The 16,051-nt window shown below is 32.4% G+C and overlaps 2 protein-coding genes across 5 annotated transcripts in view; one reads left to right on the top strand and one right to left on the bottom strand.

The window, feature by feature from the left end:
• LOC102807959 (uncharacterized) overlaps window positions 1–10,275 on the bottom strand; it is a 34,594-nt gene extending 24,319 nt beyond the window's left edge. The window contains exons 1-2 of one of the 2 annotated variants that reach the window (XM_085497610.1): window positions 10,211–10,275; window positions 8,199–8,451 (exon numbers count right to left, since the gene is read on the bottom strand). In XM_085497610.1, the coding sequence (XP_085353736.1) occupies window positions 8,199–8,451; window positions 10,211–10,268 (311 nt within the window). In that variant the 5' untranslated portion in view covers window positions 10,269–10,275. Of the gene's footprint in view, window positions 1–8,198; window positions 8,665–10,210 lie in introns of those variants that run through there. The other variant, XM_085497609.1, reaches the window with a different exon arrangement.
• LOC102807982 (exocyst complex component 1-like) overlaps window positions 8,675–16,051 on the top strand; it is a 106,013-nt gene continuing 98,636 nt past the window's right edge. For 2 of the 3 annotated variants that reach the window (XM_085497608.1, XM_085497606.1), the window contains exons 1-2: window positions 8,675–8,827; window positions 10,286–10,436. In XM_085497608.1, coding sequence (XP_085353734.1) covers window positions 10,313–10,436 — 124 coding nt within the window. In that variant the 5' untranslated portion in view covers window positions 8,675–8,827; window positions 10,286–10,312. Of the gene's footprint in view, window positions 8,876–10,285; window positions 10,437–16,051 lie in introns of all 3 variants that reach the window. The other variant, XM_085497607.1, reaches the window with a different exon arrangement.

Genomic DNA, 16,051 nt, shown 5'->3' with positions numbered 1-16,051 from the left:
CTTTGCTAGTCTGAGCAGGGTTACATATAAACGGCAAGAAAAATAATCTATAAAATGTCTTAGAACTAAGCAAAGTAAATAAAATTAAATAATAATAATTACAATAATAATAATAATATAATAATAATATATTATTATTATTATTATTATTATAAGACAAAAAAACATGTACTACTATATAGTAACAAAAAATAAGTATACTAGTAATAAAAAATAATATAAGTAAAAAAGAATTAATCATAATAACACTTATTATGTTTTATTTCCATACTTAGTTTGTGAATTATTATTATATGAATTTCTTTTCATTCCCAATATTTTTTTTCTCTACTGCTTCAAATAAGTCATTCCTTTGCATCTGGTATCTGGAACCGGTTATTATGAAATGATATTCATTTTCAATATCGCTATTGGAACACAAATTGCAAATTTTCTTTTCCACTTTACCACTATGTCAGCTGTTCTTTGACTCGAGACAATGGTTTCCCCCCTGGGGTTCTCCAATCTGAATTTTGTTAGAATTGCCGCTCATTTTATTGACATAATGTATAACCATCCGAAAAAAGTCACAGAAAAGCGCCAAAATTGGCTCTATACCCTCGGTCTATACATCATTATTATTTGCGATTGAAAAAATCAATAACAGTTTTCTCCGGGTAGTTTTCATCCAAACTTTAAACCAGACGAATATCCAGTCCCCTGATCCAGGCCCCCAAAAGAAATTACAAATCCGATGGGTCATGTCAAACACCACAGCAATAAAAATGAATATACAATACGCAATTCAAGTAAACATTTGTAAAATTACATTTAAACTTGTCAATAATTTCTGAGATTCTCTTACTTGATCCAAAAACTCGCTGTAAAAATATGTCTACACCGTCAATTCCCGCCAATTCACTACGCATGCGCTGATTTCGTACACACTGAACACATTGAATTGTGGGGCTCATTAACGGGATAAATGGTGGCCTAAAGTTGCAGACTTCTGCGCCCGGTTAAGACGATCCGCTATGTGAAAATATGCCAATAAAAAACCAATAAAAATACTAAAACTTGAGTAAATACATAGAAAGTGGAAAAACATACCCCATTCTAGACCAGGCAAACTGATATTGGACCAAAAGGCAAGCAAATCTATACCCCCATTCTAGACCCAAACAGCAAAAAATTAAGATCCCAAAGGGCGGCACATCCCTATAATACGATTTGCATTTAATTCCTTTGTTGTGAAATACTACTCACAAAGGGGAAAAAGACACAATCACAATCAAACTTCACACATACATCATACATGATATTATACATATGCACGTCAATTTGTTTCACGATCTGATTCAAGATGGCTGAATGGCGGCCATTTCTGTGCTAAAAAATCCTAAAAATCAAGCATTTCTCGGCTGTTTACAGATGAATTTTGTTCAAACTTGGTATACAGTATACATCAGACACTATAGAACCTTGATGCAAATAATTTTGTTTTTCAGATAAGATTCAAAATGGCCAACTGGCGGCCATTTTGTTTTAATGAATGTGGTTCTAGTGCCATATCTCTGACTTGCTTTGACTGATTATGTTCAAATTTAAAATATTCATTATAGATCATATCATAGAGAGACAAATATATTGGTTTGACGATCCTATTCAAAATGGCCGAATGGTGGTCATTTTTGTGCTAAAAAAATCATCAAATATCAAGCATATTTCTGGTATTTATGGATGGATTTTGTTCAAAGTTGGTACATACATTAGACATAACGAGTTCTTGATGTACGTCATTTTATTTTTCAGATTGGATTCAAAATGGCTGACTGGCAGCCATTTTGTTTTAATGATTGAGCTTCTAGAGCCATATCTCTTAAATGCTTTGACTGATTATATTAAAATTTTATATATTCATTATACATCATGTTATATATATATACATGTATTCAAAATGGTTGATTTTAAATGCTGTTCCAGAGCAATATCTCTCAATATAGACAAGTACTTGTTTGACGATCAGATACAAATGTCAATCATTTTAATATTAAAAAATCATATTCCTGACATGGTTATATTCTCGCTACATGTATATTACTATAAACAAAACTATATATCTTAAATTTGATAACTAACGGGGACTGTGCCATGCATGGCTTGTTTAATTGTTTTAATTATTTCTACCATTGTAATTTCTTTGTTCAGATTAATATTGACCTCTCCTTTTTCCAAATTATGAATATCTGTATTTCTTGTTCAAATCTGATAAATGTCTAATCCATTCCTCTACACTAATATTATCACTAATGCTATTATTTGTTGGTAATGTGTTAGTATTTTTTAACTCTGTTATTGTTTTCCAAAATGCTGATGGATCTGTTTTTTCTACCTGATCCAACTCGTTTAAAAGGTTCTCCTTATATAATTTTTTTTTCAGTCTAATTATTTTTTTATAATCTTTTTTCAGTTGAAAAAATCTGGTTCTAACATATGGGTCTTTTGGGTATTTACATAACATATTAGTCATTCCTTTAAATTCTCTTTTCATAATATAGCATGGCTTATCAAACCATTTCTCGCTTTCTTTTTACTTTGTTGATTTTTTACTGATTTTTAATTTATTCGAGCAAGTCTTAAGTGACATATCTGCAGCATTGCAGCATCATTTAAAGTCCCTGCCTTATAATTCATATGTAAATATTGGGTTACTTTTGACATTACTTTTGCACTCTGTATGGCTTCCTGATATTTTTCTGTTGAGGATGACTCCCACAGATATCTTTCAGGCATTGGATCTAACTCTGTATCAGTGCTATCACTTTCAAACTCTTGTTGTATAGAAATTGAAAATGATAGTGGATAATGGTCCGATAACTGGGTTATTGAAAGCACTTTTAGAAACTGAACTTTGTTAAATAGTCTTGTTGTTACAATTAGATAGTCAACTAAACTTGAACCATTATAGGAGTGAAATGTAAAATTACCATACAAGTCACCAATTTTTCGCGCATTATTATTTTCATATCTGTTGATAAACAAAGGTCAATTAATTTATGTCCATAGAAATTTATATTTGTATCTTTGTTCAGTCTGTTCCTCGTATTATCAATTTCATAATAATTTGGATATATGCTCCACTGTGTCATTCACAATAAAATCCTCCAGTTTTCCTGTTCATGCATTCAAATCTTCCATAAGAATTGCATCTCCATTAATTGAATGAATTGTTATTTCTTTCTCCAATTCTTCAATGATATTATTTTGTTTTTGTTTTTGAAAATAGACTAGTTTTCTGGTGGTAAATATGCCACATAGATATAAATATAATTTTCCAAATTGAAGAACTTGTTATCTAACTTAACCCTTATAACATCATTAATGATGGTATGCAGCTTTGAAATTCCACTTTTAAACCTATGTTTGAAAAACAGTGCAACACCAGCAGAATTTCGCCTTGCTGCTTTACTTCTATTTTTATCACTACGAATATAACTAAACTCTGCTAAAGAAAAGTCATTTACTGAATCTAACCATGTTTCTTCTAATGCTACAAAATCATAGGGATTAATAGTGTTCATAAAATCACTATGGTGAAACTTTTGTTTAATACCTTGAATGTTCCATGTCATACCGGTAAATGACAAGACATTGTTCGGATTTTTTCTCATATTATTTCTTGCTATGCATTTCTTGCTATGATTTAGCTCTACCTGTAACGTTACATTTGCTGCCTTTTCTCTAAAATAACTCTAAATATAACTCCTTAAAAAGTCAATTAATTTATGCGCTAACTGATCATCATAGTTTTTTACAGTGCCATAATTAGGTTTTTTGTATGTGGGCTGCTGTTCAATTCTCTGGTCGTCTGTATTGTTGGTCATTGTGTTGATTCCCTCTGTTGTCATCTCTGTAAGAACGTTGACTGCGTGTGTGTCGGTAGATGGGTCTGTTCCGTGCATCATTCTCTCTCATCAATCCGGGTTTTCCATTATTCATTGATCTCTTTATATCTTCTACTAGCAATTTGACTCCATCAGCATTAATATGTATCCCATCTTCAGCAAACAACTGTTTGCTGACTGATAGTTTATGATGGGCAATGAATACGCAGCCTTCTTTGTGACAGAATTCTTTTACTTCCTCATTTATGTGTTTTATATCTTTGTTTATATCAACACATCCTTGTCTTGGAAGAATTGCTGATATTCCAAATTTTGCTTGGGGAAATTTGTTTTTCCAAACATCTATTAATTTTTTGTGAGATGATAAGATCACGATTGTGGTTGGCTAGATCATTAGTACCAACATGATATACAATAGATGCCACTTGTGTGTCAGCTGACACTTTCTGCAACTGATCACGTGCTTCACGCACTGTGTAAGCCATATACTGGTCACACCTTTTATGATTGAGTCTCCTATCAAAATATGATTGACAGTTGACTTCTTTGACTTGATTGCTCTGTTGCTGGATTTGAGTTTAGACTTGATCTTGAATAGGTAGCTGCTCTACAGCATTTGGTTCTTCCTTGACTTTGTCATCCACAGCCTCAAGACTTTCTGAATCATTTAGTAGGCTAACACCTCAAATTTGTTTTTCAGTTCTGGAGGCTTACATTTATTTATTTCATCACATGTTGTCTCTGCAACCTTTGCATCGAGTTGTTGTTTATTCAATGCAGGGGAATCCATTATCTTGTTGAAATTCAATGACAGTTGTTCAATGACAGTATATGTATGTCTCCTTAAGTTATTGGTAATTAATCTCCTCTATACACCAGTCTGATTTAATCAAAATCTATTGTCCTGACAACAAAACAGCAATATTGTCCAGCAATACAGCAATTCAATTATGCCATTTTTTTAATGAAGGACTTCATCCTTCAGTTATTTTCCTATTTCAATTTCTGTAAAAAACATTTAATTCTACCACAATTTGGATATACAATTACCACATACAAGGTGACATTGTTACAAAGCATAGTTGTTATTTTACAATATTACTTTTTTTGATGAACGAAAGCATACATGCTATGTTTTCATTCTTATTAAAACAAAATAACATCACAAGGAACAAATAAAGAATTTATTGACAGAATTGTAGGACTATTGTCAATCAATAACTACTTTAAATATTAAATAGTGTCTTTAATTAATCTCCCTATAAAATACATAATAAGAACAAAGAATCTTTTGATAAGTTTATTTTACTTCTTGTATCTGGTATCCAAGGACTGTACTGTAGTGGTGCAAACATGACAACAAAGGTTTTCAGGAATTAGAAAGGTCACACAGCAATGTCCTCGCATGCCAGTCTGAAACAATGCCACAAAACATTAACTTTAAAAACATTTCCAAACAGTCACCCCTGGGTAAAAGCAAGATTGATATATTACAGCATTTGATAGCTGCATCAACTGTATCAATGGTATCTAAAGAAGCAAGGAAGTGTAATCAGCTGGAAACAGTTGGTTTCCAGGTCTCAATTCAATGCAACATTGTTACATCGTCTACATTTTAATGTCTTGCATGCAAGTACTCCTAGTACTTTATTTTGTACTTTTGTATGTGTTATAATTAATGTTTCCTCGCAAAATATAGAAAATGTGCATTATATTATGTTCCTAAAGATGGGAGAAATAATAAATACATGAATGAAAAATTATCAAGTGATTTAGTTAATTTTCTAGATTAGCTGGAATACTCCATTAATAGCCAGTAAATCCTAACATAATATATAGCAGTTATAGTTGCTGTAAGGCTATATACAACACACAATTGTTATCAGTGTGTGACTCTGCATTCATTATGGTAATGATCAATGTATTATGAATGGAGGGAAAATACCAATACAACAGTAATTTCATAATTAAACTACAAAAAATGACTGATTCAATTCCTCGTTTTCCCTAAATATATTTACTTTTACTTTATAATATTGATATTTCCAATGGAAGTTCTTCAAGGAATTTAGATTTTCATTTAAGCATCCTTTTTCAGGGATGCTCGGTAGCCAAGGACACAGTGTAACATATAGCTAGGTGATTGGGTGCCATACATATAAACATTGGTTCAAGCCACACATTCAGTACATGTTCACTATGATTATACATATTACTTTGCCCTGTATTCACAGTGCTATTTACATTCAAGGCTTTCAAGTGTTCTTTCAACCAATACATACATAGTTTCAAAAGCCATCAGCAATGAAATTTCTTGATATAGTGATTAGTGAAAGTAAATTGTTGTCAATATCAGTCACAGCATTGAGACATTCCAGGTATATATACAATATCAGTCACAGCATTGAGACATTCCAGGTATATATACAAACTATTCAATGGCATATACAAAATAGTGACAGTGACTAAACAGAAAAAAATGATTGAGGGAAATTATTTCACATTTCCAATTTTAATAATGTTTTAAGTGAATTTATTCTATTAATGCAAGAGTAAATGTGGTCAAGGTAGACCAGCTTCTGGGTATTTCTCAAACAATTGTCAGTGTTAGCAACATAGAATACATTGTATTTACAGTAACAATGTAATTATTTATAGTTTACTGTACACCAATTGTTGCCCATTGACAAGTACTCGCTATAAATCACAACAGGTAAGCCACATTCAAGAAATGTCAAAGACACTAGCCTTGTTCACATGCCATGGAAAATGCATCAATATCATCAATATAAAAGCTGGAGAAGCTTCAAATTAAATTACAGAGAGAAAATTTTGAAAAAAAAAAAACTCTGCAGAGAATAATAATTGTACATTTCTGGAATAAGCTTACACAGGAACATCATCATGAATAAAATAAACAATTGAGCTCAAAACTAAAAGAAAACTAATTTGCATAGCTTTTCTACCATAGCTTTTCAGTGGCTTCAAAACATACTTGTATCTGATTGGCTACACAACTCATATACCTAACAGTCAAGCCAAGCTTGTTTTTGACAGTTTTTTTTTAACAAACCAAATCTAGTCGCGCATGAAAGCTGAACTTGAATCTAGACTGTATACAATTGATATTTGACTCTGGGATGAAATAACACTTGGTTTAGAACTGTTTTGTACACAACATGTAAACACCTAACAAACACTGTTACCTGGCATTGAGCGACACTTGGTAAAATAATTAATATGATAAATATCACTATGACAACATTATCAAACCAGTATTCTGGATTTACCATGAATCAAGAAGCTGGACAATCGGACAACTGTAACGTTGGAACATATACATGTACAACAGCCTGGTAAAATTTATTTTACAAAAACTAAGAATTTGTGGATGTCATGTGCCCAAAAAAATCATTTTTTTTATTTATGCTTTAATTTCCAGTGATTTTTATGTCAAAAGACAAATCATATTCTCCGACAACATTCCACTTCTCATTATGTAAAAGTACTTGAATAAAGTAATTAGTTAATAATACTATCACTAAGAAATTTTGGTCATTACTTCAGAAGTTTTCACGATTTTATTTAAAGTAAGTGCATGTAATATAATCATGTACTAGTAAAAAAGCAGCTCTATTGCACTGTAGTACATTGTATTGTTCATGGTCAATTCACCTGACAACGTCTAGTGAATAATTACTCAAACTAAGTAACTAAATCCTATGCAGTGGAAAACATCAGAATCTTAATCTTACTCTTGAATGCTGGTTACCATAGTGATAGACAATCTTTCATAGTTTAAATATTTTATTCTGTCACTAGTTGTTGTTTCATAGAAGTACAGACGCTATGGTTGTTTTAAGTAAACTTTAAGAAATGCATGCAAGTCTGCAACCTTTTAAGTAATGGCTGTCAAATTTTAATTCCATTCATATCTTTTTTCACAAGTAGCTGTAAGGTAACAATACAGTCATAAAAATAAGAAGTGAAAACTACAATTGTAGTTTGTTGTCATTCATAAAACATTTGGCGAAACGAAAATGGATAATTTTAATATTTTTTAGAAATGATATACCACTTTGGTGTTGTTTTTACATAATAATTATTAAATTTTTTTCATAGAAAGATGAAGATAATAATTTGATAATCTGGAAAATACAACATTCATAAAGATTGTTTACACACAGTTTAGTGATGACAGCATACTGAGAGAAACTAAGACAAAATGTAAATGTTTAAACTTTAAGAAATTGTCACATTGGCGGGTATGTATATTCACTTTATGTATACTGCACAGAAGCGTTTAATACTTACAGTGGTGGATGGGGTTTATTACGTCTGGTAACTTCTGTGGGTCGAGACTGTGTTGGTTCATCCAAGGTCTTTTTATAAAACGTGTGTGAGTACGTTGTTGGTCGTATACTTGGCTTTCTCGACCAGTCTTTCAATTCTTCATTCCAAGTCCTATAAGCATCGTCTTTTATTTCTTCTAAAATATGAGGATCTAAATTCCTGGCTATACCACTGTGAAACACATTACGGTATCGGTAACCCGTCATTGTTGGATCTGCGGATTTAGAACGAAATCGACTCACAGGGTCTTTATACCCTGGTAAGATATGACCCGTGGCCATGGTAATCTTCTAAGTGACAGTGGAAAGCAACACGAATGTCAAAAACAACGAACTCTGGTTTGAAATATCTTTATGAAAAGTACGCTATGCTGACTATGGCAACACATTACGTATGCAAATGATGGCAAATATTCATGAGTCGCTAACAGGTGGGTGGCAAAGTCTCGCGATAATGTGCGTGATTTCCGGGTTTGGTTCGGTTGTTGTTGTTTATTTTCTCCTCTACAATGGACGTAAATTGACAGATTTATAATGAAAAGCGAATAGACGGACTGTTATATCGCCACCGTTCTGAATGGATTCACCTGGGTTAGTAGCTTCAGTTCTTGAGGAGATGAGCTGATACAATCAAGTACCGTAAGGCAATATGATATTTGTGTGTCTTCGGCTAACGCCGTAACGTTATAAATCACAAATGTTTCATTTATCGACATCGTGATCATGATGATTATGTCTTGCCCCGCCCACTAGTTGTTCTATTAATAAAATGTCGAATTTATTTTTTGCCAAAACTACTTTTCAAATTATTTTATAATTGTGATTATGTGATCGATAGAATAGAGTGATCTTACATGTATGTCATATCTTCTTATAATGTACGGTTTTTAAAATTCAGACAATTACGTAATAACAGTATATAGTGGTGAAAAGGTCGTCATTTTCTATTTCTGACCCCTGTATCAGTGACTAGGACGTATTTCTAACTGTACCATATGTTTATCTTACTGAGATTGCTTTAAGGAGACACAGCAAATTCCAAGCAATGTCATCGCTGTGACGGTCCTAAAATCATCAAATCTTAGAATTTGTTACAATATGCAGTAGTTTACATATCATTTTGTGTTGTCATAGTAATAACAAATCTCACTCCACACAGCAACAATATCAAGAAATACTCAAAATTATATTATTATTATTCAATGATAATGAATGGCAGTTGAATCCAATTAATGAGCATAGTGAAAATCAACAATATTTGAAAATGTTTGCCAATAGAAAACTCTAAATATTTATACAGATGATTCATGAAGGAAATGCCTTTGTTGCGCTGAGAGTATTATGAAAACATATATTTTTGTAATATTGTTGTTTGATAGATACTCTATACTGTAGAGCAAAATGGATTATGATTAATTGTGAAATAAAAATTTAATGAAAAATCAATAAACACTAATACGCATGTGTATCAATTGTTATTATACACATTGAAATAGCTACATTCTATTTTAGCAAATTTAACCATAGACAGTATAGTAGGATAGTAGATATAGTTACCTACTATACTGTCTATGATTTAACTCAGACCAAAATCGTAATTTAGCTAAACAGCCGTCACTCTTATTGTGAGAATTAGTGACATCTTAAATTAGCTAAATTAGATAAAATGACCTGCTTCACATTAAACTAGTATGATGATAAACCCAAACTTAGACAACCTACCTGTATTACACTTACATAATAAAGGCTATTAAAGTTAATAACTTCAACCCTTGTACTGTTATTGTAAGTGTCATTTGAATAAATCGACTTTATACAATTACATGATTTCACTACTAAAATGCGGACATGTATTTACCATCGACTCTTAATTACAATATAGTAAGAATAGTCTGTACAATAACAATTTTACTGTATTCGAAGTGATTTCAAGACGTGTAATGTTTTGATCTGAACAGATGAATGAACCCCTACCATGTTCCAGATGTCTACTCCATGTTGTTATACCGGTAATAGTTGTTTTATCAGCCATTTCTGTTTCCCCCGCAGGTTTTAACAATAATTCACCTTTGAACCATGACTGCCATTCGGCATACGTTACAGCGAGAGGTTTTTCTACCCAATGAAGAACGTCTAATCAGTGTTGTTCATGTCACTAAAGCTGGCAAAAAGAAGAAAAACAGTTTCCTATGTGCAGCAGGTATTAAATAGATTAAATTTTCACACATTTGTCAAGGCATCAACATTACGTAATTGACAGTAATATGGCACATACAATTCAACCGAATCACTCACACTAACACTCATTTGCATGTGGTAAATATTTGTTCATTTTTATTGTATTGTATGATATTATTTTAAAGTTATAATCCCCTAAGGTGGTTTTTGAAATAAGGAATAGGCCATGTGTGTTTATGTGATGGGTCATTGCTCACATTGATAGCTCAACATGTTTCATTTTCTTGTGTGTATTGAATCGTAAATACTAGTAATTACAAATACTTCTGTCGTATTTATTTGTTATGCTTTCTAGTTCTACATTTTACATCTCTTTTATTTAAACATTGCTAATCTATAGACCCTTTCTCTAGAGTCCATGGTTGACCTTTGTTTTGTGTTTTTATGTAATTTTCAAGGTTTTGCTGATTTTCACCTCAGCTAGTAATACTGGACCAAACTTTAAAATCTTTAATATAAGAATAAAATATATTCTGACAGTGAGATTGTTGCCACATTATCTAAACTAAGATTCTGTTAGTTCATACATTGAGCCAGATTTGCTAAAATGAAATGTAGCTTTTTCAGGGTGTTTTACAGTATTCATACAGCATCAATAATGAGCTGACAGCGTATGCAAGTTTGGATATTTTATATAGTATAATGTGCATAATTATAATTTTTCATGTGACATCTTAACATTAATTTATACATGTGTACAGAACAATAATATTTTAATTCACCTAAAAACTAATGCTGTATAATCTAAGCTTAGCAAAAGCTGACAAAAGCAATAACATGATATATAAGTGGCCTTAACTTTTATTTATTATGTTTATTCAATTGCTTATGACTGATTCACAGCTGTGTATTTTGTGAGATCCACGATTAACTGAGAATATGTAGTCAAACAGAAAACAGATAGTTGTTGAAGTTGAAAATTGCAAACTACCATACTGCATACCATTTGGAATATTTGCTTATAACTTTAAATCTGTATTAACCCAGACAGTGATTGTCCCAGTAAAATAGAAGATGTGTTAATTCATATGAGATCAATTTACTGCTTTCCAAATTTGTTACTGAATCATTTCATAAACACTCTAATCAGTCTTCTTAAATCAACAAAGTTGCATCGTAAAGAGTGGTGGTTACCATGCAGCATGTGTTCAAATTTTCCTGAAACAAACAATGCCTTTTATGCATGTTCTATACGTTGCACGGAACCCATAGAAAACAGGATGCATCCCGACAACCATTGCCTTTTCAGAAATTCAGTATCATGGTTCCCCTCATCAACAATGTAGTTTTCTACGACATTCTGACCAAGAGGAATTGCAGAGAATACAACTGATACCATTTTACTTCATTTTAGCTTTGTATTATACCAACATATCTTGAAAATGTTTATGACCAATACCAATCTGATTAAAATCTGATGTAGTGTACGGGCTTTAATTATTGTGGCTATAAACTTATTTTAATTTTATTTTTTATTGACTCCCATGTGCGAAGCACAAAATGGGAGTCTTTGCAGTTAGTGTGTCTGTATGTGTGTGTATGTGTGTATGTGTGTATGTGTGTATGTGTGTATGTGTGTGTGTGTGTGTGTGTGTATGTGTGTCCGACTGTTCCACTGCTATCTCAAGAACCATACATCGGTTTTTGATGAAACTTGGCGCATAGATGCTCTGGGCCAATGCGCAGATTTGATTAGGTTTTGGTAAAAATCCATGCTCGTTAATTACCTAATTTGCATGATAATTAGCTAATTTTTAGCTGTTCTATGACTGTTCCACTGATATCTAAAGAACCACTCATTGGATTTTGATGAAACTTGGTACATAGATGCTCTGAACATATGCGCAGATTTGATTAATTTTTGGTAAAAATCCGTGCATATTAATTACCTAATTTGCATGATAATTAGCTATTTTTTAGTGGTTCCATGACTGTTCCACTGATATCTAAACAACCACTCATTGGATTTTGATGAAACTTGGTACATAGATGCTCTGAACTAATGCTAGGTTTTGATTAGTTTTTGGTAATAATCCGTGGATACTAATTACCTAATTTGCATAATGATTAGTCAATTTTCGGTTTTTCCACTGATATCTCAAGTACTAATCATCACATTTCAATGAAACTTGGTACATAGATGTCATACGACACTGCACAGACCTGATAGTTTTTAAGGTAATATCAGTACATATTAATTACCTAATTTGCATAATTAATTAATTTTCAGCATTTGATATAAGTAGTTAGCATTACATTTCAATGAAACTTGGTACTTACATACTTAAGGACTATGCAGAGATTGATTGTTTTCGATAAATATTTGTGCATATTAATCACCTAATTTGCATAATTAGTTAATTTTCAGCTTTTCCACAGGTATCTCAAGTACTAATCATCGCATTTCAATGAAACTTGGTACATAGATCCTTTAGGACTATGCAGAGACCTGATTAGTTTTAGGGTAAATAATTGTGCATATTAATTACCTAATTTGCATAATTAATTTTCAGCTTTTCTACTGATATCTAAAGTACTAATCATCACATTTCAATGAATCTAGAATTATGCAGACCCAATTAGTTTCCGGTAAATATTTGTGCATATTAATCACCTAATTTGCATAATTAACCAACTTTCACACTGATATCTCAGGTACTATACATCACATATCAATGAATGTACATGGATGCTGTAGGACAATAGACAGACCTGAATAATTGTGGGTTAAAATCTGTACATATTAATTACCTAATTTGCATAATTAACCAATTTTAAGCTTTCACACTGATATCTAAAGTACCGTAAAAACTCCAAAATTTTGACCGGTTTTAAATAATTGGTGTTCGATATGTGACGTGTTTTTATAGTCAAAATTAAGGTGCATTTTCGGACGGTCGAATTTTTCAGAATAGAAATCAGCAAATGAAAAAATGGGGATGATAGACAGTGTGCTTCATTAGTTTTTAAAAAATGCAATGTCCGTCAATTGACGTAAACTTCTTCATGTTTCACGGTAAAAGCAAAGGTCGTGGCCGAGTTGTAACTCAAAATCTAAACAAAGTCATCAATCAGTGAGTATTATGACAAGCAAAACAAAACATCAAGACGCGGAGAAGAGGTCAGCACAAAACTAATAGGTCAAAAGACAAAGCTGTCTCGCACTACCTAGAAAAACTTGCGAATGTTCGAAGTACAGGTACCCATTGGACAAAAGATGCATGGAAGTTTAGCAAACTATCTCCCCGACCCAGTGCAATGTATCCGGTTAGAATCAAAGCTCACGTGTCCCTTATTTGAGGGACCAAATTCTGCCGTAAATTCGCCCTTGGATTAAAAAATAAAATGGGATTTAAGAAAATAAAATGGGACTTTTAAGGTGTATTTTGGCATCATTTTTCGGACATTTCAATCAATCCTGCCGGCTAAAATAGAGTCTAAGTTTTACTGTAGTCATTGACGTTTGTCTATTCAAGAGTACACGTGTATGATTTTTATCGTGACTAGCGTGAGCGGGTAAGCTTCCTTTCGAGAATGAGCTGTTATCACTGTGAACAATGTTAAATTATTCTTCAGATGACCAGTTTATTTTTTAAAAACAACTAATTTTTTTATTTAAAAAAAATCATGCCGTTTTCGCATCAAAATCCAAGCCAAAATATCGTACTACAACACCAATTTCTATAAACTTATTTTAATTTTATTTTTTATTGACTCCCATGTGCGAAGCACAAAATGGGAGTCTTTGCAGTTAGTGTGTCTGTATGTGTGTGTGTATGTGTGTATGTGTGTATGTGTGTATGTGTGTATGTGTGTATGTGTGTGTGTGTGTGTGTGTGTGTGTGTGTGTATGTGTGTCCGACTGTTCCACTGCTATCTCAAGAACCATACATCGGTTTTTGATGAAACTTGGTGCATAGATGCTCTGGGCCAATGCGCAGATTTGATTAGGTTTTGGTAAAAATCCATGCTCGTTAATTACCTAATTTGCATGATAATTAGCTAATTTTTAGCTGTTCTATGACTGTTCCACTGATTTCTTCCGCATTGCGTTCAATAACATTAACATATTTAAATAAGCTATGGTAATTTGAACACGTTGGCATCATCCAGCTTTTTGATTGGTTAATTAGCGATTTGACCTATTTGACCTAAGAGAACATGGCGGATATCCTACAGCATCAAACGTTTATACGAGACCGGAATCATTCGCTTACGATGAAACTAAGTTGACTTTTATTTCTATTTCATAACCATTCAACAAATTTATTTTGTGTACATTATTATAATCACTACTGAGTACAGTAATAATCAACAATTCAGAAACGCAGCATGCCGAGATTTTTGTGTTCGTTTTTATTTGAAACTTCGTTTATTTAGAATATATTTTCGTTACCAATAAAATAAAAATCTCTCAGTCAATCAGAAACCCGGATTCATGCCTTCGAGGAAGGTCCCGTTTGAACGCTCACATCGTTTTTTTTTTTTTCGTTTGGGGGAAAACTAAAACTGGTCGCAATTTTCGAATAAGAATGAGTCGGCAATTTTTAGTGGAGTCGAAAATTTGTAGGTAAATAAAACACAGAAACCGGCAAATAAATAGGCGTTCGAATTTTTAGAGGGGTCGAAATTTTGGAGTTTTCACGGTACTAATTATTCCATTTCAATGAAACTTAGTATAAAGATGCTCTAGGACAATGTACAAACCTAATTAGTTTTGGGTAAAAATCTGTTCATATTAATTCCCTAATAAGCATAATAATTCATAATTTTTTGGTTCTAATCACATTTCAATTAAACTTGGAGACATAGATTTTCTGTTTGCGCAGACCTCATTAGTTTTACACTCAAATCTGGTCATATTAATTTTCTGATTTGCATAATTAGTTTTCAGCTAAGTAATTTCGAATTATATTTAATGTGTCTCCAATACTCTCAGCACATGGGAGTTCTTTCTAAGCTTTCTTTGATTACTTTTGTTATTAATGCCCTTTTATTTTATTATTTTACTTTGATTTTGATTTTGTGATTTTTTTTTAATTCTGCCCTACATCTGATCCGACGCCTATGTAAGTCCCGTTCAAATCTCGCATAAGTAACAGCCAATCACAGCCCCCCTTTATACAGACTGTCGGTTGCTTACTTTTCAGTGTAGCGATACTCTACGGGCAATCTTTCTGTACATTATATTTTGCCCACTTGAATAAACCATTAATAGAAAATTGCTAGTATATTTTTATTTGCAAAAGAAATTCCACAGCATTTTACAATTTTTGTCATTACATTGAATATTTTTTTCACTTCCAACAAATGTGTACACTTCCAGATACATCTTCGCCAACCAAGGTTCGTTCATTCAGTCATCGCTTCAATTTTACATCACTGAGCATAATTATCTAGAATGGAAGCAAAAAAATAAGTAAATCGTAATGATTAGAACACTGTAAACAGCTATAGTAAACAATGCAAACTGATTTTACATTGTATAACGGTCACCGGCCCACGGCATCAACGCAGAAAATTGGAGCAAAAAAATATTTCCTGATCAATTGCGATGTGTTCCAATAAAACAATATT

Source organism: Saccoglossus kowalevskii, chromosome 4 (genome assembly GCF_978046115.1).
Source record: "Saccoglossus kowalevskii chromosome 4, keSacKowa6.1, whole genome shotgun sequence".
Taxonomy (NCBI): domain Eukaryota; kingdom Metazoa; phylum Hemichordata; class Enteropneusta; family Harrimaniidae; genus Saccoglossus; species Saccoglossus kowalevskii.
Note: the sequence above shows the minus strand (reverse complement) of the source record. Positions and strands in the feature narration are given on the sequence as shown.